The 25,799-nt window shown below is 36.2% G+C and overlaps 2 protein-coding genes across 6 annotated transcripts in view; one reads left to right on the top strand and one right to left on the bottom strand.

The window, feature by feature from the left end:
- LOC150084235 (WD repeat-containing protein 44) overlaps positions 1 to 14,884 on the bottom strand; it is a 380,944-nt gene extending 366,060 nt beyond the window's left edge. For both annotated transcript variants that reach the window (XM_090375960.1, XM_090375961.1), the window contains exon 1: positions 14,492 to 14,884. In XM_090375960.1, coding sequence (XP_090232086.1) covers positions 14,492 to 14,559 — 68 coding nt within the window. In that variant the 5' untranslated portion in view covers positions 14,560 to 14,884. The remainder of the gene's footprint in view (positions 1 to 14,491) is intronic.
- A 161-nt stretch (positions 14,885 to 15,045) lies between these two features.
- Positions 15,046 to 25,799, top strand: part of LOC150084234 (fragile X messenger ribonucleoprotein 1 homolog B-like) — a 497,644-nt gene continuing 486,890 nt past the window's right edge. For all 4 annotated transcript variants that reach the window (XM_090375957.1, XM_090375959.1, XM_090375958.1 and 1 more), the window contains exon 1: positions 15,046 to 15,132. In XM_090375957.1, the coding sequence (XP_090232083.1) occupies positions 15,064 to 15,132 (69 nt within the window). In that variant the 5' untranslated portion in view covers positions 15,046 to 15,063. The remainder of the gene's footprint in view (positions 15,133 to 25,799) is intronic.

Raw genomic sequence — 25,799 nt, 5'->3', positions numbered from 1 at the left:
TAGAAAAGCAACTGAGTCAAAGTGGATTGGCATCCTTGTGACACTTCTGAAATCTTATTGAGTCCATTCCACAATGAACCCAGGCTGTTTCCAGATGCAAAAGTGGACCTATTTACTATTAGGTAAGTGTACCTAATAAAGTGGCCACTCAGTGTATTGTAAAATGACTTTATAATAAAAAAACATTTCCTCAATTAAAGACATAACCATAAAAACAAATTTAACATTTATGCACAAAAGCAGCAACAACAACAAAAAAAAAAGCTTTTCAACTGCTAATTTAATACCACTTATAGAAATCTAGAATTCTATATTTCTAGAAATCTAGGTGCTGCAGAAGAGATTGTGCTTAGCAGTGATGAAGAGGAAGAAAATTAAATTAACGTACATTATCTCACATATAAGTATCACAGTTTGCAAGGTAACACATTTGTTCAGTTATTACTATTAAGACTACTATAAAAATTAAGTTTCCAATAGTTATAAAAAATGGTGTATTTTTGTTAACTTTTGGAACGTAACACCCCTTTTTGTACTGGTTCTTAGTCCCGTATAACATAGTTTCACATTACACGAGATTTTGTAGGGACCAAACTACCATGTTATATGAGGGTTACCTGTACAAAGTTTTCATTTTAAAAAGCTAAAAATTTCATTGGAGAAAGGGGAGAGAAAAAAAAAAAAAAAAAAACACTTCAACAGAGCTTGTTGCTAGCAGAAAACTTGCTGTCTTAGGCTTGTATGCATGCATTCACCAAACCTAACACTGAAAGGATCATATATGCAGGGAGGGCTTTGATGACAGAATCCACAGCAAATTCTAGAGCAAAAATTCAGCCATAAGATTTTGGCTGTAAGAATACATGTTGGCCCATGTTTACATCTTTCTCTCTGAAGTATTCACAAGACAGATTCTACCAGTACTTCCTTACCCTCAACTTAATTTCTGAATGTGTTAATCTTTTCTGGCACTCACTCCATAAAAATGAGTTTTGTACTAGAAGGCAGCTCTGGAAAGAGAGTTTCTTTTTAATTTTTACAAAATTGCATATTTTTGTAAAAATAAAAATTTGTATATAAATGTTTTTAAATAAGCATAACAATGGAAGAACTATTTAACTAGATTTAATATTACAAAATAAAAAACCAAAAAGCCCAGGCATAGATAATTTGAACGTTGAACTATTTAAATAAGGTGGTACCTAGATCGTATGTATAGCTTAGCTTAATTTGTAGTAAGGTGGTACCTTACTACAAACGATTAAAATTATTTAGCATCATGTGGCATAAGCAACAGATATCTAATGATTGGAAAACAGGAATAGTAATCAATTTACACACAAAAAAAAAAAAAAGGCTACAGACTTAACCCTAACAATTACAGAAGGATAACACTGCTATCAACTGCATCAAAGCTATACTCTAATATACTAAAGAATAAACTTAATAAATACAGTGAACAATTTTTAGAAAAAAGAACAATGTGGGTTCAGAAAAGGAAGCAGTACAATAGATGCCATTTTCTCATTACAACAAATTTTGGAGAAAAGAAGAGAATTTAACTTATCAATGTTTCTGCTATTTATTGATTATGAAAAAGCAAATGACAATGTAAACAGTGAAAAACTTTTGGCAAATTTTACATGAAGAAAATATCTCAATCCAACTCTGGAAAGCAATCCAAAGCCTATATAAAAACTCAAAAGTTTGCATAAAATATTCTAATGGCCAACTATCAGATCCAATTAACACCAAACAAGGATGTGGTGGCTTTGGCCTATCACCAAATTTATTTAATATTTACATCAATAAAATTATTAAAGAATGGAAACAAACAGAATACAGATGAACAACAGAAATAAAATCCAAACTATATTATATGCTGATGATCAAGTTATAACTGCAAAATCGGAAAACAAACTACAGATAGCAGTTAATGAACTGAATAAAATAGGCAAAAAGTACAAGATGAAGATCTTCACCTCAAAAACAAAATTAATGGGATTATGTGAAAAAAACATACAAAGAGTCAAAATAGAACAAATATCCGATTTCACCTATGTGGGAAATTTAATATCAAATGAAGAGAAAGACATCCACACTAACCTGCAAAAATATAATAAAATGAACGGAACGATTAAACACCACTTTGGAAAACAACTGAAACAAAATTACGATTGCACAATATTACTTCAAAATCAGCCCTGTATTTTTGTTACAGCTGTGAGACCTTGGTAATAAATAAGAAAGATGCACAAAAACTAGAAGCGGCACAAATGCTTTACACTAATAGTTTACAAGGCAAGATCATCAAAGAAATTCAGATATTCGTGAGAAATTAAAAGTAGATAATATAGTAGATGATATAAAAAGGTATCAGAAAAAAATGGATTAGTCACATAGAAAGAATGAACCCAAACCAGATCCAAAAATAAGCATTTAACTACAAACCTACAGGCAAGGAAAATGTGAGCTGACCAAGACAACAATGCCCAGATCAAGGCCACCTCCAAGAGCAACAAGGGAACAGGTATTAAAAGACCTAAGCCAGATCAAGTTTTTTTTTCGTGTGTGTGTGTGGGGGGGGGAGAGTGATACTATCTTTCACATTATTCATGTATTATTTGATTCAATTTCATCAACTTTTTGATCTGAATTCTAGAAAATTGCTTTTGTAAGTCAAAATCAGACAACAATGGTTGAATGGAATGATTTCCTTCTCCAGTTTTAAAAGTTGCTTATTATTATCGGTAGAGGGAGTGCAGTAACACACGCTCTTTGAGTAGACCGGAGTTCAAGCCCCTGACTGCTGAATACGGTCGATCTGCCAACCCGCACTGGACCAGCGTGGCAGATTATGGTCCATTTCCCTCAGCATGAATTGTCGAGGAGGCTTCCATCCTGCAGTGGGTTGATAATGGCTGCACTTTACCTTTTTTTTTTTTTAATCGGTAGAGGTAGCAAATGATGCAAGGAAGCAAAGTTTATACAGCATCAGCAAAAAAAAAAAAAAAAATGCTATAATACCCATCTCCTTATCATTCGATCACCATTAATATGTCTAATTCTTCCTTTATTTTATTCAAGCTATCCGCTCCCACAACACTAGCAATCAGAGGGTAATTGATTGCTGGAACAAACTACCATCTGGCATTGCTGAAAAAGCTTTTGTGCTACCATCTGTTAAAACTGTTTACTATTAGATGACATACTTGGAAGATTTAAAAATGGTAACAGATGCATTATTTGAATCATATATGAAACAACCTTGAAAATAGTATATAGGTGTACTGTGGATGTGAATGACTCTTCAGGTGGGTAGGTAATTTCACTCGATGTCCCAATAGAACACTTCCATACAACCTTCTGGATATAAACAGATTTGCTGTTATTTATAGATTATACCAATTTCCTCATCTCTTGGTCTTATAGCTGTACATATACTGTTAGTGTTCAAAGCTTAGACCAAAATGGACATCAGATGAACTATTGAGACACATGGCAGAGAAGAAAAGTGCTGTTTTTTTTTTTTTTTTTTTTTATGAAAACCCCAAACACGAAAGGTATCAAAACCTATAGTACTTAGTACCGTGCATGAGTGGAAGGAGAAGTATGGGGGGGGGGGGATGTTGGAAACTTTGCTCTAGAGACTAAACATGGGTTTCACCACTTCAAGCCTCCAATAAGCAAAGTGGTGGTACTTCACCAGTTGATGAAAGTCATCTACCACCTGACTTGTTGTTTGGTTTTTAGGAGCATTAGCAACTAAGGCCATATTGCTCCGGGGATATGCGGTGGTCATTCCTTGACCTTTCCGCATCCTCCGTATTTGGTGGCTCACGGGCTCGAACCCCGGTCTAATCAAGAAGCATTGCTACGGACTGCTGCTCCTGCCCACCTGGCTACGGAGGCACCCAAGAAAAGTGCATGGGATGATATAAATTATCAGGTGATATAGAAGCCTATGGTATACTGTACATAAATTAGTCTGTAATCAAGTCACAAAGGAGATTAGGCAAGTTAAGTAGTGTATGAGAAGTCTCTAGCAAAGAATGCAAAGAAAAGCAGCAAATCACTGGGAAAATATGTCAATGGGTTAACTGTTGATAACCCTGCTCAGGTTGATATCAAATTGAATAGGTACTTTGTATCTACATCCACACATGAATTTTTAGGGGAGGAGCTGCCAGAAGTTTATCTAACGGGGAGCTAAATAGCACTGAGATAACTGAAAGGAAAATTGTTGAAACTGAACATAAAAAAGGCAACTATGCAGGATGGAATCAATCCAATTATATTAAGGAAAATTTGGTCATCGGGACGATGAAGTTTTTTTATTAAGAATCTCCTTGGTCTTCCTGCAGTTGTTCTGGGCAGGAAATGCATATTTTTGGGTATGGGATGCAAGTTTGCAGGAGCAGACTAAAGATAAGTGTTCTCTATAAAAATAGTTCTCTGATATCACAGTAGAGGTAGTTTGTGAAAGTTGTTACTTGTGCTCTATGAGGATGGGTGGACAAAACAGTAAAATCTTGGATTTTCTGATTGTCAATTATATTATTTATGCTTTAATGGAGAAGGGATCAGAAGGTTGAAGCAACCTATAATGGCTGGGGAAGAGGAACCAAACCATGTTAACATATGCAGCATGATGTATTTAAGTGATTCAGCATTTTATTTTTTCATAAGCCTTACTAATATTACTACATTCATAACATCATTAAAACATGAAAAAAGCCCAAAATATCATTATATTCCTCCCCTCCTTGATTTACATTTTCTTCTGTCCCAATTTTCCTTTGGTTTTAATGTTCATAACCACCACTTGGTTTCTTGATTATGTTTTAATTTTCTTTATCATTTGGCTTGCAGTATTTAATCTTTTTTGATTTTAATTTATAAGCCTGGAGGAAATAAAAACAAGAATTGCAATAGGCAAAGAGGCATTTAGTAATAGAAAAGAACTATTGAGAAGGAATTACGAAAGCAAATGGCAAAAACATTAATATGGACTATTGTACTGTATGGCTCAGAGACATGGACACTGGGAAGAGAGAAGATTAGACGGTTACAGGAATTCGAGATGTAGGTGTGGAGAAGAAAGGAAAGGGTGAAATGGGCGGACAGGGTGAGTAATGAGGAAGTTTTGAGGAAAGTAGGTGAAGAGAGAGAGAACGTTAGTAAAAGAACTAATAAGGCAAAAGAACTTTATAGGACATGAACTGAAAAGAAAAAGCATGTTGCATAAAGTAATTGAGGGGAAGATGTGTGGGAAGAGAAGGAGAAGTGGAATGATGGATTGGATGGGAAGAGGAAATTATGCAGGAATTAAAAGGAAAGCACAAGATAGAGAAGCATGGCATCAATGGAGACCTGAATCTGCCTGAGGGCAGAGAACTAGAAGAAGGTTAGTTCATGTCAATTTGCATATTTTCATTTCTATTATGTTTGCTTATTTAACATATAGAAGATGATGAACACAACATACTTTATAACAATGTCCCATTTGTTATTTTTTTTCTGGTTCAGATCATATAATAGTACCCACTGTCAATTTGCCAGATAGCAGTCAATGACTGAAATATGATCCTTTTTACAGTTCACAAGTGTTGATGTCCCTTTGCAAGGGTAGCATTTGCAAGTTCCTGGTTTCTATTTATCCAACTATTATAGAAATAGCATTCATTCTTTGGCAGGTGTACGCATAACTTTCCTTGGATAGGGTTGTGTTTTGTTTATATTTATTTTATTTGAATATTAGGTGGTTTGGTACATAGGTGCAGAATTACACCTTGCCTGATTCAATCTAACTGAAGCAAGAATTTGCACTTTTGTTACATGGTTCGGTGTTTTTTCTCTCTCTCTATAAGTCTTAGTGATATTACCACATTAATCACTATAATAAAATTAAACCATTAAAAACAGAAGTCATTTGCAAACTAGTTGTAGCAAACTGTCACATGCAAAAAATGCAATTGAAATATAAATCATATGCCACAGACCTATCATCGTAAAAGATAAGTAGTCATTATGGCTTTGAAACTGTTGTCTCTAATGGTAATAGACATTGTATAAGACAATGATTAGGCTATATCTTGATTATAACATATATCTGGAAAGTTGCACTTTTTTTTGGAAGGATGTGGATAGGTTGGAAAGGGGGCAGTGAAGTGAAATAAGATTTGGCAGGGTTGTTAATGACAGTAATGGCAGTGTGCTACTGCAACAGGATCTAGATAATTTGGGCAGATGGGCTAAGAAGTGGCAACTGAAGTTTAACCTTGACAAATGCAAAGTACTGCATATGGGTAGAAGTAACCTCAGAGAAACTTACCAACTGTGTGGTACTACACTTAAGGTGGTAGAAAATGAAAAAGACCTGGGAGTAATTGTGCAGCCAGATATGAAGTTTTCTGAGCAATGCAGACAGGCTGCCAGGGCAGGTCATGGGGTTTTTTCAATGATATATAGGAATTTTGCTAGCAGGGAGAAGGAGGTGATTGTCCCTATGTATAAGGCAATGGTCAGGCCACGCCTTGAGTACTGCGTAGAGGTCTGGAGGCCTCATTTTAGGAAGGATGTAGATTTACTTGAGCGTGTACAGAGAAAGGCAACAAGATTGGTGAGGGAAATGAAGGGATCCTCTTACCAAGAGAGGCTTAAGTTCTACAAATTGCAGTGGCTGGAGACTAGGCACCTGCGCGATGATCTGATTGAGGCGTATAAAGCCTTGAATGGGTTGAGCACGCTGAATTCTGATGGGATCCTTCCACTTGTTCAGATTACGAACCTAAGGGGGCATAAATTCAAATTAAGAAAGGACAGAGGTAGAATAGATGTGCGGAAATTTGCCTTTAGCCAGCGGGTGGTTAATTGCTGGAACAAACTTCCATCTGTCGTTGTGGAAGTTGATAGGTTGAATAAATTTAAGGCCGAACTGGACAGGCATTTGGAGGGAATGGTGTGATTTTTTTTTTTTAGCTGATGCTGCATAAGCTCATACACTTGCTTTCTTGCATCACATGCCACTACTACTAGTCAAGGGCACAAAGGAGTACTCTTTGCAAATTGCAGCACCTCAGAACTAGACACCAGACTGAAGTAATTAAGGCTTTAAATGGTAATGGCATCCATATTTTCTCAGAGAACACACAATTAGGAGCAATTAATTTAAGTTGAAAATGGATGCTTGCTGAACAATGTTCGAAAATTTGCTTTCAGCGAGAGGGGTCATTGATTGTCGGAAAAAACTTTGGTTAAATTTAAGGAAGAATTACACAAATTGTTGGGTGGGGGTTACAAATTTTTTCTTTTGGTTGATGCTGTATTTTTTTTTTTTTTTTTTTTTACAATCTGTAGCAGCTTGCGTCTATAAAAGGATATTGATTCAAGCCTGAATTTTGCTTTGACAGAAAATAAATTACCTTTATTATATGAGAACATCATTAGCATTAGTAGTAACATATGATGCAAGAAAGCAAGCTTATACAGTATCAACCAAAAAAAAATTCCCATTTCACCCACCCATTAACTCCACAAGTTTGGACCATTAGACCATCTAGTCTTGCCTTGAATTTATTTAAGCTATCAACTTCCACAACAAATGGAAGCTTGTTCCAGAAATCAACCACCTGCTGGCTAAAGGCTAATTTCCACACATATATTCTACAACTATCTTTCCTCAATTTGAATCTATGCCCCCTCAGATGAGTAATCTGAGCAGGAAGAAGAAGGCACCTCTGTAGCCAGGTGGGCAGGAGCAGCAGTGCGTAGCACACACTTCTTGATTAGACCAGGGTTCGAGCCCGTGACCACCGAATACGGAAAGGTCAGAGAATGACCACCACATATCCCTGGAGCAATATGGCCTTAGTTGCTAATGCTCCTAAAAAAACCAAATAGCAAACAATAACAACGGGAAGAAGAATGCCACCACCAGCTTGCTCAAACCATTCAAAGCCTTTTTCACCTCAATCAGATCATATAGTTAATAAGGTTACATGGAGTGCATTTTCAATTTTAGCAAGAATGCTGTTCTCTTGCAATAAAGAAAAAGAGAATGATAAATGTCCAATGGCTGAGTTAGTTTTGCATATTGTGTTATCAAGTTACAAAGGTGAAATAAAAAATATGTGTGTGTGTGTGTGTGTTCATGAGCATTTTGAGTATTATACTCAAAATGCTCATGAACACACATACTTTTGAAAGACAATTTGGTGTTACAGGTTCATAAAAAAATTCACCCAAATAAAATGAAAGAACTTAACATAGCAGCCATTAGCAACTAAAACTCAATGCCCTCTCCTAAAATATAAATAAAAAAAAGTAATAAAGTGAATGGCTACTTCATTACCTGGCTTGTTGAGTAATGTCTGGACAGTAGCTAATACAATTATTTGAACCTAATTTGACTAAACAATGAAAATTCAAATTACTTGTCACAAAATTCACATATGTTACCAGGCAAACGGTGGTTTGAATGCATCTTTGTGTGTAGCTGGTTGGTTGCTTTGGAGATTTTTTAGTGCATCTTAATTTGGTTGTACACCATCAGCTCATCATATAGTTTATGGGGCTGTTTTTAGGGAATGGGAGGCCAAGCACGTGGACATTACTATATTTAAAATACTTCTAAAAATTGGAGGACTGTTCTACATAGGATAAAGACCCCAAATGTGGCTCCATGGTTCATCCTATATTATTACCAGAGCCGGCCACAAGCATGTTAAACTGGTTCTGTTTAATAGGGCCCCATGCTCAAATGGTCTAAATAATATTATCTGCGTCTTTTCCAAATTTCTATCAATGAGCCTACCACCATCTTAATGTCCAGTTACGCACATTGTCACTCCAAGAGCTGTAAAATTTAAAAAAAATCATGGTTATGGGTCATTCCATGTCAAGTGGCCATAGGGTCCCTGCTCGACCATCTTCAATTTTGTTGAAACTTAGTGTGGATGTCTAAACAGGTTTCAAATGAAGCTATGCAAAATTTCAGTTCAAAATATAATATGCTTGAGGCACCAGCACCTTTTTTGTGGAAGTCACTTGTGTTACGCCGAATAAATCACAAAAAAATTTTCAAAGTTTTAAGTGTTATTGTTACACAACGGTGAGAGGTAGTGCTCTGAAACCTGGTATACCTAGTTAACTTTTGGCAGAAAATGCAAAATGTTTGGCATCCAGGCTCAAAAACCTTCACATTTTTTACAATACAGTCTAAAACTAGCACCATAAATTTGTCGCGACAAATTTAAGCAAGGCTTTTGAAAGTCATAACTTCAAAATAAAAACCTTTGGTACCTTTTCTTTGGACATTCCACTTACCAACTGCATGAATTCAAGCCTAACTAAATATCAGCTCTTATACTTGTTTTCTGGCTGAGATATTTTCCTTCACAGATTGACTCAAAATTTGAAAGTCAAATTTGACCTATCTTAAGGAGCAAATATCTTAATGTGGGACACCTTCAATTCTCTTGTTTTTGCCATCACTGGAAAGAACAAAGTTTCAGGTACAAGGATCACGGTTTATCTGTTTTGTGTCTTTGCACTTAAGGCCTTAAAATTAAGCCTAAACACCAAATAGTTTTATATGCCATATTGTTATTTTGAGAGATTTTTTCGTTGCAGAACACTTCCTTAATCCTGCCTAATGTTTAGAATAATCTAGAAATAGAGTATATTCTAGAATTCTGGAATATTCTAGAAGAATACCCAAGAATTATAGAACATTCTATAATTGTGGAATAGTCTAGAATTCCGGGACATTCTAGAATATTCTTGAATTCCAAAAAAACTGATGAATATTCTAGAATCATACAAAATAATATAAATAGCTGATATTTGAACCATGCTGTTATTAATGTGTTTTATCTTCATGATGAACAGTTTGTTTATTTTGTTCCTTTATTTTTTATTGTTTGACTGTAATAAAGTTAATTAAGTTTTCATTGCTTGCAGAAATGTCCACTTATTAGTCAGCACGAAAGCCATGGAATCAGAAGATTTTGCTGGAGATAAGTTGGACTCATGCACCATCAGTCATATGGATAATTCTAAATGTGATGTGTTATCCTATACATGCAAAATTGGGTTAAAATTATTTAAAGAATTTGAATTTTAAGAACAACAGCTGATAGGTCAACGTTGTGGATTAAAACTGGGTGAAGAAACAATGTCTACATCATGAAGCTTTGCTTTTGACAAAATTTGAATTTTTGTAGTGTTCATGTTGCAATCCTTTCCAGAAGAAAAATCATATGGTGAAAAAAAAAAAGTTTACAACCAATCGATTTGTCAATGGCAGATTACCTGAAAGACCTAAAAAGGTAGACATAAAACCAGGCCAGAAGCTGTGCCCATTATGCTGAAAAGAGTCTAACAGCAGAAAAGCAGCAACAGGAACATCAACTTCATCTGGATCAGATCATGATGACAAAATGCATGTGACTGAAAGCTTGAACACAAGTTTGATGGCTATTGGTATTTCTCCTCTGAAATTTCAGTGAATGGCTAGAGAGACTCGCAAGGCATCTTGTAGTTGACTTACCAAAAGGAAGGCAAGTCAAGTACAAGATGTAATTGCCAGTAAAACTGCATCTATTGGTGGCTTGGATTTAAATGACATCACGGAGCCAAGTGCAAGTCATCATTGTGGAAACTGCTTAGATTACAATAAGCTGCTGAAAGAATTGAAAGAAAAGTTGACGGTACAAAGTCATTCAGAAATACTTCAAATATTAACACTAGTTCCAGTTAGTTGGTCCATAAAGAAAACAATGGAAGAGTTTATGTTTCAAAAAGAATGGTCAAGAAAGCTAGAAAACTTAAAAAGCAGAAGAAGAAGACGGAATCATGGCCATACCTGGAAAAAAAGCTTTCTGAGCAAGTAAAGCAAAAAGTGATGGAATTTTTTGAAAATTATGAATTTAATCGGATGTGCCCTGGAAAGAAAGATCACATTTCCATTAGAAATGCAGATGGAATAAAAATGCAAATGCAGCTACTACTCAGCAACTTGAAGGAAATGTTTATAACTTATCAAGATAGAAATGGATCTGACATTGGATTTTCTAAATTTTGTGAACTTCGACCCAAGTGGTATATCACAGTTGGTGCACCAGGAATATATTCTGTATGTGTATGCACAATCCATCAAAATGTCAAGTTAATGCCAGCAGCAAGTCCTGTTGAATGTGATTACAAGGTTCTCATTGGTAAAACAGTCAGTGATTTAGAGTCAAAAGATTGTATGCTTCATCGGTGTGAAAAACATCCAGGAATAGATGAATTAAAAAAGTTTCTAGAGAATATTTTTGAAAACAATGAACCAGAAGATATTATTGAATTCAAGCAATGGATACACACTGACAGTGATACACTGGACACAAAGCAATTAACAACAGAAGATTTTATTGAAGAGTTGAGTACAAAGATATTTAACTTTTCCTGTCATCACTACATTGCTAACATCAAAACTACCACTTGAAGTTAACAAAGGAAAGCCTAATGATAGGAGAATTGGTTATCTTGATGGATTTTACAGAAAATTATTCATTTGTTGTGCAAGATGCTGTTCAAGGGTTCCACTGGGAGAATAGACAGGCTACATTGCATCCATTTGTCATTTATTACAAGGAACCTGTAATATATGACAAATGTAATAACTGAATTACAACTGAATCTTCAGAATTTAAGTTTCTGCATAATCAGTGACTGCCTTCGACATGACAATTGCAGTGCATGTTTTTCTAACCAACTTAATTGAATATTTGAAGTTTCATGACAGAAATCAGGCACATTTACTACTTCAGTGATGGTTTTGCAGCTCAATACAAGAATTTTATTAACTTGTGTAATCGTCAGAAGGATTTTGATATCAGTGCTGAATGGAATTTCTTTGGCACTAGCCATGGCAAGTCACCGTGTGATGGAATTGGTTGGGCAATAAAACGATCGGCAGCATGTGTATGTCTCCAACACCCAATTATTATTATTATTATTAGCCATATAGCACAAGGAAGCCTGAGGCTTATGCTGTACCAGGTGAGCGAGAGACAGAGAGAGTGTCAGAAATAAAAGGGAATCACCAAGAAAGAGAAGAATGATGATATCCAGCTCAGAACCCTAGGTGTGCCAAGCCCATACTCACCAGTTGTGAGCCCCTAGGGTTGAATTTGAAAACTAAATCCTGACACCAAGGAACACATTTCAAATTTGTGACAAGTGTGACTGGAATAAAATTCTGTTTAGTTTCTAAAGAGGAAATTGAGCAAGTAAGGCCATTTCAAGAGAAAAGATTCAGACGGTCATACTATTGCTGGAACAGGAGAAAATCATCACTTCATTCCTATTGATGCAAGACAGATTCGTGTTTGCAGAGTATCAAATGACACACCATTATCATTTGTAGCTCATGTAGATCAGACTAGTGAAACCAATATTCAATATGTGCCAATTGTTAATTTACAACCTGGCCAATACATTGCCTGTATTTATGACAATAATTGGTGAATTGGAAATATTTGTGAAATTTCATTTGAAAAACATGTATTGGTAAATTTCATGAATCCTCATGGAGCAGCTTGCTCATTTCACTGGCCCGCTAAACAAGATGTCTGCTGGATTCCTAAACAACAAATATTGCCAATCTTCCAGCTCCATAAACAACAACAATGGGAAAAGAATATAGCTAGCCTGAAGTAGTAACATCAACCATCAATGAAAAATTCTAGTCCATTACGAAGCAGTAATTCAATATCTTCACACTCACTTGGTTATTTCAAATTGTATTGTGTTTAAAATAAATTTTGTTGCAGTTAACTTCTTTCAAGCTTAGAAACCAATAGAACATCATCTTTATGCTTGGAATCCTGAATAAAGACCACTTTTCAGGTTTGGGAACTTGCACTAAAGAAACCCATGCAATTTCTTTTCTTGCCATTTGCACCCCCATTGTAAAAAATACAGATTTTTTTGTGAATGGCAATATATCCTTTCTCCTTAAACCAAAGGGTAGAGTAATTGCAGAAAATTTTACTCTTGTAAATGCAATAGTTCTGTCCTTATTGAGATGTGAAACTTCACCATCAAATAAGTATGCAAATATTATGTGGAAAATATAAAATGTTTAAGGCCATTTTTTAGGCCTTAAGTAGCAAGACAAAACTGAAAACCCATGATTCTTGTTGCTTAAAACCTGCTCTTTCCATTGGTGGCAAAAACGAGAGAATTAAAGGCATCGCATTAAGATATTTGCTACTAAAAATAGGTCAAATTTTGAGTCCCTCTTTGAAGGAAAATATCTCAGCCAGCAAACAAGTATAAGAGCTCATATTTAGTTAGGCTGAATTCAAGCAGATGTTACACGGAATGCCCAAAGAAGAAGGTACCAAAGGTTTTTATTTCAAAAGTTTTGGTGCCAGTTTTAGACTGCATTGTAAAAAATGTGGTTTTTGAGCCTGGACACCAAAATTTTTGCATTCTCTGCCAAAAGATAACTTGGTATACCAAGTTTCAGAGCACTACCTCTCAATGTTGTGCAACAGTAATACTTAAAACTTTGAAAATTTTTTCTTATTTGCTCCGAGTAACACAAGTGACCTCCACAAAAAAAGGTGCTGGTGCCTCAAGCATACTATATTTTGAACTGAATTTTTCCACAGCTTCTTTTGAAACCTGTATAAACATCTACACCAAGTTTCAACAAAATTGAAGATGGTTGAGCAGGGACCACCTTCAAAATTAGGCACTTGACATAGAATCACCCTTATATTACAGATTATGGGTATACCTCTGGAGGAAATGGCTTCTTTTGTTTGAATCCGTCCCGAATTTGGACATGTCCACAAAGCGGTGACAAGGTGTACCCATAATCTGGAGTTCGGCCAAAAGCACTATTACATATATACTCCATATAAGTTTTGCACAGGAGCCCAGCCGCTCAAGTAATTCTTGAACAGGGTCCCACAAATTTTGTGGCCGCCCTCATTATGCCTTGTTGGGTGATACACTGCATGCCTCGAAAATTCCCCATACTAATAGAGGGGAAACTGTTCAAGTGAGATCTGCTAACCACAGCACAGACTGAAGACACTTCTAAGAATTATTTCAATCTCAGATGGAATTCAAATCTCAATCTCTTCAAACGACAAGTGGAGGTACCCATAGTATACTGTCAAGGAGTGCAACACAATCGTTGCACTAAAATTAAAACGTTTTTCATTTTATTGCAGCTATCGTTTTGCCCGGCTACACACATAGATGTACACACACACACACACATATATATATATATATATATATATATATATATATATATATATATAAAGAACACGTCATGTTATTCCTTATGGCCTTCGTAAGCTGCTATGTTCTGAACTATTCGAGTTTCCACTAATCTAAATCTAATCATATGCATAAGCAACATGGGCTATACTGAACAAAAAGGAAGTTCATGCCGAGGCTGTTAATTCCACATTTTCCATACCTTGGATCACGAACAGGGGTTGTATCCTCCGCATCAAAAAACTCGTCAGACTCACTTTCAGTGGACATCTTATTGGAAGAACCAATTCGCAAAGTTTCAAAATGCAATCACAGAAGTGGACAACTGATTAGGCCTATAAACTTATTAGGCTTAAAAAACATTACTTGTATATGTTTTTTAAAAGTTTGGTTCCATTTAAGTGTTCGTACATCGCGTTTTGTTTTAAACTCTCACAATTAACTATCAAAACTAACTTCCAGAATAAGAAAGAGAAACACCATTTACTCTATTTTAAAAACATCAACACCATGCTACCTGCCGAACTTCAGTCACAACAGGAGCCATACTGAATTTGGAGAATATACGTCATATTTGTGTCATTTTTTGATTCATCTAAATATATTTGATATAAGAAACATTATCTATATTTTTTTATGAAATAAACCCCTTAACCTGTACAGTAATTTATGATCTTGAATAAACATTAAACTTATGCAAGGCCAAGTAAAAAAAAAAAAAAAAAAAGTACACGCGATCTTCCTTCAACTAGAGGGGTAAACGTTGTTCCCATAATGCAAAGGTGTGTCAAAATGGAAGATTTAGCGGTAGAGGTATGCGGCGAAAATGGAGCTTATTATAAGGTTAGAATTTATACAGATAAGTTTCCTTCGGCGTAATGTAATCATTAATATATATCGTGGATATTTATTTCCTAGTCAAGTGGAGAATGAAACATCTAGCAAGCTGAGAAACACGATTTTCACTATATAATTTTTCCCAGAACAACAGAACATTGCTTTATATGTAGGCTTAACAATCTGAGAGACGCGTTATATTAGTTTTGGTTTATGGTTGTTTCCTAAATTCCGAGCTTTCGTTATATGAGAATTATATTTATTGTCGTTCCACGGACCTGCTGTTCTCATTGATTTTATTTAGAGAAGATGAAGTTAAGCATACCATAGTCACCGAAATCTCCCGAAGAACTTAGGCTTAGAAATTTATATTTCGTTCGATTTTCGTTTCGAACGCACAGTTCCCAACTAAGTATCGAGTAGCTCTCATTACGATTTTTTCGCCTAAATGTATTTGACACCTGTCCATATACAGGCTAAACATTCCGAAACATTTTTTTTTTCACTTAACAAAATGAACGTTTACACTTGATATTAGAGAGAGAATCTTTTCTATAGTTATTGTGAATGCACTGATTGCGCGGCATCAAATATGCAATGCATAAATAGAAATTTGCGAAATTAATAGTATGAAGTACAAAGATATTAGAGTTTCCGATTTGCAAAAAGCAACCAACTCCATTTCAAATGCAACTCATAAAATATTTCAGTGGAACATGCCAGTTGATATTTAGATCTGCATATCGCTGTATATGGTGGCTAAACATTATTGTTATTTTTGCACCCATTTAAGACATTAACGTCGTTGGTTTTTATTGTGACCACAAATAATATAATCAGTGGTAAGGAGATCAAAAAAATGCATTGTTTAATAGATAGAGCATGCTACGGAGCAGCAGATTTTATAATGTAAAAAATTTCCCCCAACAATAGAAACAAAAACATTTAATTGCTATTACCCTCATTTTGCCAGTTTGGTTATTTTAGTGATAGTCGGTTTTTATGATATTCATTTGTATTAATAATTTATTTAAATCTTTATTGTTGCCACAACAGATGTCTTTCTTGCATTAATGTTTTGTTCAAGTAATTTAAACTTTTTTTGATTCGTAAATATATCAGAGAAATATGAAATTAATGTACAGTAGCTAATTCCATATGCTCTAATCTGGCAATCAGTTGACCTATGTATATCTGTTATTGCATGTGTTTGTGTTTAAAATATTGTACTGTTTTGTAAATTTCAAAGGGATAGTATTAATTTTTTTTATTTATTTGCAGATATGCTGTGTTAATTGTTCAGATTTGATATTCTGTATGGATGAAAGAAATAGCATGTGAATCTATATGAAATATGACATTATGGTAGACATCCTACTATAAATATTGTTCTAATATTTGGGGGAGCATCTTCTAAACTCCTATTCTCTATCCAAAAGAGAGTAGTCAGGTTAAATTAATAAATTTTCATGGTCTCCATCCTTCTGTCTGTTATTCTACTTGTTTATTATCTTGTTAATTATCTGTTATTCTACTTGTTTCATCCAAACATTTCCATCAATCAACATCCATCATTTATTCATCCCAGAAAACAGATTTTGCTTTCACTTAGAACTCTGAACTACTTTTTCCTCACTTATTCATTTAATTTCTCTTCTTTGGAATGACCTTCTTCCATATGTATATCCTGAAAATTACAATCTCCAGAAAACATCTTTCTTCTCAGCTTTCAAACCTTGCACAGTACTAAAGTACTATACGTTCCAATACCTTTTGTGTTTGGGGGTCACTTAAAAAAAATCCAAAGCTACTATGATCTGCTCTCTTAAAAAACTTTCTAATAAAAGTTTACAGATATGTGAACTTTCATTAGAAAGCTGTTGGGAGCAAAAGAAGCATGATGCATTTGAGAAAGTGTTCAAAAGTGACATGTTAGTCTCAGGTTACTTAGACTTTAATACAAGGAAAAATAAACTGCATTAGGCAATAAGGTGATGATGGTAATTGAAATATGTACCCCTAACTCCACATCAAGCAGTGTGATGAATACAAACCCTGTAAAGGCCAGATTTATTTAGCTGGTGCATTATAGCATTAGTTGCTAATGTGCCAATAAAAACCAAATCAAGCCAGATTTATTTAGAGGTTAGTGAGTGTTTGTGTAGTATTAGTGTGGGGTTGTGTTGTTCATCCAGCCTCTTAGCTTAGGGGCTTGTGTTTTCACACAGAAACCAACCTCTAGTAGTTTACCATCCAGCACCACGAGGTGGGCTAGGCAGTATAAAGCACTAGCGGGACAAACCTGTGGTAGTCGAGGCTACAGACAGGGAGAGCCCAGTAAAAAAAGAAAAAAAAACGAAACTTAGAAGAGAATAGTGGGAGGGTTTTTTTTTTTTTTTTTTTAGTAGAGAGAAAGGGCAGTAGTGAAGGTGCCCACCTAGTTGAAAGGGGGGACAGAAGAGGGTCCCCCAGGTCAGAATGCCCATCCTGGCCTGGGGGCGTGAGTTGATTGTTGGCAGTGGGTGATGACCCACCATTTGAAGGGGAAGGGTGCCACCCAGAGTGTGGAGTGAGAGGGCAACATTATCTTGTACAATGGGATAATTGCCTCCCTATCTCTGCTGGAAAAATTTCTGTATATCATTAACAAAACCCCATGAGCTGCCCTGACAACCTGTCTGCACTACTCAGAGAACTTCATATCTCACTGCATAATTACCCTCAGGTCTTTTTCATTTTCCACAGCCTTGATTGTAGTACTACATGGTTGGTACATTAATCTGGGATTACTGCTACCCGTATGTAGTACTTTGCATTTGTCATTGTTGAACTTCAATTGCCATTTCTCAGCCCATCTGCCTAATTTTTCTAGATCTTGTTGCAGTAGCACACCTTGATTACTGTCATTAACCACAGTGTCAACCATTGTGTCATCTGCAAACTTAGACATTAAGCCTTATATACCTTTATTAAAATCATTAATAAATATAGAAAAGAACAATGGGCCCAGCACTGAACCCTGATGGACTCCACTTATAACATTAGTCCATGAAGAACATTATATGTTGATAACCACTGTCTTCTCCCACTCAAACATCTTTGTCCATAACAGTAACTTCCTTATTGCCACACTGCTCCAATTTGTACAGTAGTCTTTTATGTGCAACAGTATCAAAAGGTTTACTGAAATCCAAGTATATGATATCAAAGTTATTTTTGCATCCAGTTCCTTTGTTACTGCATCATACAATCCAATCAAATTGGTCAGACAAGATCTCTTAAATCCATGCTGCTATTGTAGTATAACTGCATTCCTGTGTTTTTGGATTTGGGAGGTCCTCATGGACCTCCCAAATCCAAAGATGTTCTCATAAACATGGATAAGGGGTTTGCTTACCTCCTTGCTACACCCTTTTTTGTGTTTAGTTTCAACAGTTTTTCTCTTCCACTTTTCTCTCAGTTATCACAAAATCATTTACTTCCCTCTTAAAATTTGATAAACTTCTGCTATATCCTTCTCTAAAGAATTCCTTATATGTGAACATGAGGAATTCATAGATGTGTATATCTTCCAGGCTTGTCAGTTAATTTTTGTCAATCAATTTGTAATACATTCAAAATGAATTAGGCGCACTATAGCCATAGCAGCCAATGTGCCATTAAGCAACCAATAACACACACACACACACTCAAAATGAATTTCTGTTCCTTTGATCATACAACATTTGAAATGGGCTAAAATAATTCTCTGAAAAACCTTCTCAACTAAAATTATAAGGCATTGATAGAAGAATTCACAGTTAGGAGAGGATGTTAATAGCATTTTAATCTAAAGAAACTGCTGAAACTAATTGGAATGATGTGCAAAGAACTAAAGCTCTTTAAAAATTCTTTAAACTCTTAAAGTTTTAACAATGAAAGCTGTTAGTGCTTTCCTTTAGTTAATTTATCAAAACTGTGATGCTTGAAGAATTAAGAATATTTTATTTTCATATAAGTATAAGTTTAGCATTTAAGGTCACCTCAAACATAAACATAAGGTTTCTTTTAGTATGTATAAATTTTTGTGCCTTGATTTTTTTTGTTTGTATGGTAACTCTTGTAAATAATAGATATCAAATATATATGGTAATTTAATTCTTCATTCAGCATCTCTTTTAATCCATGAAACTGCAAAATAGTTGTCTTTGCCTCCGTTAATCCATAGCTTCAATTTTTTTTTAAACCCATTTATTTACTATACATATGAAAAACATTTTTCAGTGGTCCTTGTAGAGATAAATTTAACTCATTTAAATTCTGAAAAATGTCTGCAAGATAGCAGAGTTTCAAATACCAGTTGATATCCTTGTGGTTTTTAACAAGATCTGAAGTCTAATAGAGAAAAACTACTTATCTTAAGTTCACATAATTTTCTTGACACTCGACCTCTGGATAGCCAGTGGACTTCTGCATGTTAGGTTCGGTGTTAGGTCCACTGTTGTTTTGTATATTTATCAATGATATTGATGAAGGTATATTAGGCTTAATGTCGAAGTTTGCAGATGATACAAAGGTTGGCAGGGTTGGTAATGGCAGTGTGCTACTGCAACAGGATCTGGATAATTTGGGCAGGTGGGCTAAGAAGTGGCAACTGAAGTTTAACCTTGACAAATGCAAAGTACTGCATATGGGTAGAAGTAACCCCAGAGAAACGTACCAACTGTGTGGTACTACACTTAAGGTGGTAGAAAATGAAAAAGTCCTGGGAGTAATTGTGCAGGCAGATATGAAGTTTTCTGAGCAATGCAGACAGGCTGCCAGGGCAGGTCATGGGGTTTTGTCAATGAAATATAGGAATTTTGCTAGCAGGGAAAAGGAGGTGATTATCCCTCTGTATAAGGCAATGGTCAGGCCACACCTTGAGTACTGCGTACAGGTCTGGAGGCCTCATTTTAGGAAGGATGTAGATTTACTTGAGCATGTACAGAGAAGGGCAACAAGGTTGGTGAGGGAAATGAAGGGATCCTCTTATCAAGAGAGACTTAAATTCTGCAAATTGCAGTGGCTGGAGACTAGGCACCTGCGCGGTGATCTGATTGAGGTGTATAAGGCCTTGAATGGGTTCAGCACGCTGAATACTGATGGTATCCTTCCACTTGTTCGAATTACGAACCTAAGGGGGCATAAATTCAAATTAAGAAAGGACAGATGTAGAATAGATGTGCGGAAATTTGCCTTTAGCCAGCGGGTGGTTAATTGCTGGAACAAACTTCCATCTGTCGTGGAAGTTGATAGGTTGAATAAATTTAAGGAGGAACTGGACAGGCATTTGGAGGGAATGGTGTGATTTTTTTTTTTTTTTTTTTTTTTTGGCTGATGCTGCATAAGCTCATACACTTGCTTTCTTGCATCACATGCCACTACTACTACTACCTCTCTCTCTTTCTCTCTCTCTCTCTCTCACACGGAATTTTTTTTTTTTTTTTGGCTGGTGCAGCATAAGCCTCAGCCTTCCTTGTACCATATGGCGAATAATAATAATAATGTAGCAATAGTTTGGAATTTACAGGCTCCGTTTCATCACATAATATATCAAATAATTAAGAGTTAAGACCACTCGATTTTATTAAATTTACTATTTTGATGGATTCTGCTAACATTTCATTTAACTCTGAGCTTAGAGTACTTTGAATTATTCATTTGGTGAATAAAGCAATGAGTACTTCTAAGGGCACAAAAGGTGATATAGTTGTACACGTTGGCACTAATGACATTAAGAGTAGGAGACCAGCGGAATTACTTAACAAGTACAGGTCACTGTTGAAAAAAAGCCGTGAAGTAGGGTTAAATTTGAAAGTGTCAGCAATTCTGCCCAGACACGATAGGAGGGAGTATATGATGAGAGCCTTGTCGATCAATTCGGCCCTGGAAAGATTGTGCAAGGCTCAAGGGGTAGAATTTTTTTCAGCCTGGAATGTACTTGTTAACAGGAGAGATTGCTTCTACAGGGATGGGATACACTTAAATAGAAAGGGTGCAAGAATATTTGCTGATGCTATCGAGGAGTGTTAGGTGGGTCGGAAAACTGCTAGCTTGGGGGGAGACAAAGACTAATGGATTAACAGTAGCCACTGGCAGAGGTGAAAGAGATTCTTGCACTGCTTCTATTGGAATGAGCAGAAGCCTGAAAAACAAGATGCAGGATATTTCAGAGACTGCTGGAAGTCATTGTGATACGAGTAAACACATGGGTTGTGTTAGGGTAGCTAAGAATAGAAACAAGTGCAGGTATACTTGCGTGTACACCAATGCTAGGAGTTTAGTAAATAAATTTGATGAATTTGAGGTATTGCTCAAAACATCAAAGGCAGATATTGTTGGTATATCAGAGACGTGGTGTCACACAGATATAAGGAATGCAGAACTGGAATTTGGGGAGTACAATGTGTATAGAAAGGATAGACAGGACAGGAGGGGTTATGCTATTAGTTAAAAAACACATAAAATCCAAGGAAGTGAAGCCAGTCGACATTGATGGACAGGGCAGTGTCGAGTCAGTTTGGTGTGACATAAGCATAGGTAAATCAAAATTGAGAGTAGGAGTGTGCTATAGGCCTAATGACTCTGATGAGTATAATAAGATACTGTACAGGGAAATAGAATGGGCCAGTAAATCAGAGAGTCTTATAATGGGGGATTTTAATTTCCCAGATATTGACTGGAATTTGTGGGTTGGTCACTCACATACTAGCAGGGCTTTTGTGGATTTATTGGATGATTGTTTTCTACACCAGCATGTTCGGGAGGCAACTAGAGGGAGTAATACTCTTGATCTGATTATCAGTAGTGATTCTTCATGCATTAGGAATCTGCAGATAAAGGAACCACTGGGTGGCAGTGATCACAGTGTGCTGAAGTGGGATTTACTCAAGGAGGTAACTACCATCAGAGGCAAAGGGAAGGGTTTTTGCTTTCGTAAAGGCGACTATGATGGTCTGAGACAGTATTTAAATTCTATACAGTGGGACCAACTGATGATGTTACCAACAGCAAATTCAAAATGGGAAGCATTCAAGGAACTAATCTTGGAAGCTACCAGGCTTTACATACCAACCAAGAAATTTTGTTCAAAGTTCAGGCCTAAATGGTTGTCAGATGAACTAATGAGACATATGGCAGAGAAGAAAAATGCATGGGATACATACAAATTAATGGGTGACATGGAAGCCTATGATAGATATAAGTTGGTCTGTAACCAAGTCACTAGCTCTAGATAATATAACCAAACAGCAAATCAAAAAAGCTCTTATATACACCGACTCCTTAAGTGCCGTCACTGCAATTCAATCTACTACTTCTTCCCAACATCCCATTCTTAAACAGATACGGTCTCAATTATACCAATATCAAACATCCAAACAGTTGGTTACCTTCTGCTGGATACCTGGGCATGTCGGCATCCCAGGTAATGAAAGTGCAGATCATGCAGCTAAACATCCTACAAATAGATCACTCTATCATCTGAAAGTCCCACACATTGATTATAAATACACTATTAAAACAGCATGTAGGCTTCAATGGACTAATCTGTGGCAAACACAAGTAAATAATAAACTGTTTCAGATTAAAAAAGAACCTCAGTTCTGGACTTCTAGTTTCAGGAAAAGCAGATGTGAAGAAGTGATTTTGGCAAGACTCCGTATTGGCCACTCATATACAACTCATTTGTTCTTGCTTATGGAAGAAAACCCACCTCAATGTTCATTCTGTCAGACTCAGCTAACAATCAAACATATTCTAATAGAATGCCCTAATTATTCAAGTAACCGGAAATCCACTTTTTATTCTGCATCCAATCTGCTGAAACCTTTAAATTTACTACACATACTGGGAAATAATGCAAATTTTGAAGCACTGTTTAGATACTTGAAGAGCATAAATGTATATAATGGCCTCTGACAACAATTATATTAATAACTCAGTCATAAGTTAATAAAGAAAAGGCACAATATGGCCCAGGAGGCCCTTGTGCCAAAAAACCCAAAACAACAACAACAACAACAACATAACCAAGTCACAAAGGAGATTAGGCAGGCAAAGGCAGATTATGAGAAATCCTTGGCAAAGGATGCAAAGAAAAACAGAAAAGAGTGCTTTACCTATTTAAACTCAAGAAGGAAAGGGATGAATCAGATTGGTCCACTGGATGTTGATGGTTCAACAGTTGAGGATCCTGCTCAGGTGGCTAACAATCTAAATGAGTATTTTGCATCTACATTCACACATGAGGAGTTATTCAGGAAGGGGAATGTCGTAGGTGAAGTAAACATTGGCAGTGAGCTAGATTATTTTCTAATAACTGAGAGGAAAGTGGAGGAGAAATTGCTGAGGATAAACATAAAAAAGGCACCAGGGGTGGATGGGATCTATCCAGTTATATTAAAGGAGGCAGCAAAGGAAGTAAGCAAACCCCTAGCCATAATTATGAGAGGTTCTTTGGACTCAGGGGAGGTACCCATGGACTGGAGATGTGCAAATGTAACCCCAATTCACAAAGGAGGATCAAAGGCTGACACAAGTAATTATAGACCTGTTAGTTTAACTTCGGTTCCAGGAAAATTAATGGAGGCACTGGTTAAAGAAGCACTGCAGGATCATCTGGACAAGAATTCAGTTATAGCTCAGACACAGCATGGTTTTGTTAAGGGCAAGTCTTGTCTGACCAATTTGATTGGATACTATGATGTAGTCACAAAAGAACTGAATGCAGGGAATAACTTTGATATTATATATTTGGATCTTAGAAAGGCTTTTGATACTGTTGCGCATGGAAGACTGCTGCACAAATTGGAGAAGTGTGGCATTGGAGGCAAATTGCTGCTATGGATAAAGGGATGGTTGAGTGGCAGAAGACAGAGAGTGGTAATCAATGGACACTGCTCAACGTGGACTAATGTTATTAGTGGAGTTCCTCAGGGTTCAGTGTTGGGTCCATTGTTGTTTTCTGTATTTATAAATGATATTGATGATGGTGTATCAGGCTTAATGTCCAAGTTTGCAGACGATACCAAGGTTGGCAGGGTTGTTAAGGACACTACTGATACTATGCTGCTGCAACAGGATCTGGAAAGGTTGAGCAGATGGGCTGAGAGGTGGCAAATGAAGTTTAACATTGACAAATGTAAAGTACTACATATGGGAAACAGTAACCCCAGATCAACGTATCAACTCTGTGGTACTACACTGACAGTGGTAGAGAATGAAAAGGACCTGGGGGTAATTGTGCAGGCAGATATGAAGTTCTCTGAGCAGTGCAGACGAGCTGCAAGAGTAGCTCATGGTGTCTTGTCAATGATATACAGGAATTTTTCTAGCAGGGAAAAGGATGTGATTATTCCCTTGTATAAGGCATTGGTCAGGCCACACCTTGAGTACTGTATACAGGTCTGGAGGCCTCATTTCAAGAAGGATGTAGAGCTGCTGGAACGAGTACAGAGAAGGGCAACAAGATTAGTGAATGGAACAAAGGGTTGCTCTTACGAAGAAAGGCTTAAGTTTTGCAAATTACAGAGCCTGGAGACTAGGCATCGGCGAGGTGATCTGATAGAGGTGTATAAGGCTTTGAATGGCTTGAGCATGCTCAATGCCGATGGGATTCTTCCTCTTGCTCAGAATAATCACCTGAGAGGGCATAAATTCAAATTGAGGAAGTACGGATGTTGGATAGATGTGCTGAAATTTGCCTTTAGCCAGCGGGCAGTTGGTTTGTGGAATAGACTCCCATCGCTTGTTGTTGAAGTTGATAGCCTAAATAAATTTAAGGCTCAGCTGGACAGGTATTTAGAACGAACGGAGGGGTGAAATGGGAGTAGTGGTTGTTTTTTTTTTTTTTTTTTGGCTGATGCTGAATAAGCTTGCTTTCTTGCATCATATGCCTCTACTAATGCTAATGCTACTTTGAATTTGTGGCACTACTTCTTGAGTCCTGCATGTACACCTATCACATTTGTTGTGCCATCATACAAATTGAAACAATTTGAAATATTGATACTTTCCTTGAAATATTCAGATATTACCTCAAATGTTTCCAACCCAGTTGAAAGGTGTGGCAAGTGAAAGCTATTTATGAATTCTTCAATCACTTGTCCCAATCAAACATACATATTATAGCTTTGTTATCAGTAACCTCCATACACATATGTAAACAGTGCATGCAGTGCCCTGATATGTAGAACTGTCTTTGACATTCCCCTCCTCCAACCAAAATGGGGTGGATATTGAAGCTGCTTCACTTCTCTTGGGGCACATGTCCCAGAGTGAAGATGCAATGAGGATAAACTAGCATTATATCTGAATTCAACATTACTACTACTTCAATAACATTATGTGATTTGCTATTAAAATATCATTACTTTACTTTAAAATATCATTTTCATATTAACGTCACAATTTCACATTTCTCTACTGAAAATTACAATATTTATAGTGGAAAAACCTCATAATTATTACAAAAAAGTTCTGAATTTTCGAGCTAACTAACGCCTGCAACTGATACAGCTATGTGGAGTGATTTTTCATTGTGAAAATAGTATATGTTGAAAGGATATGCTGGTTTGAAGAAATTTTTTTTTTTTTTAAGTAATTTACTGTTGCCAAAGATTCAAATTGCTGTATGGAACAATCTGTGGAAT

This window comes from Mastigoproctus giganteus, chromosome 6, assembly GCF_048544385.1.
Source record: "Mastigoproctus giganteus isolate SK-2022 chromosome 6, ASM4854438v1, whole genome shotgun sequence".
Classification (NCBI taxonomy): domain Eukaryota; kingdom Metazoa; phylum Arthropoda; class Arachnida; order Uropygi; family Thelyphonidae; genus Mastigoproctus; species Mastigoproctus giganteus.
This window is presented reverse-complemented; position numbering and strand designations above follow the sequence as displayed.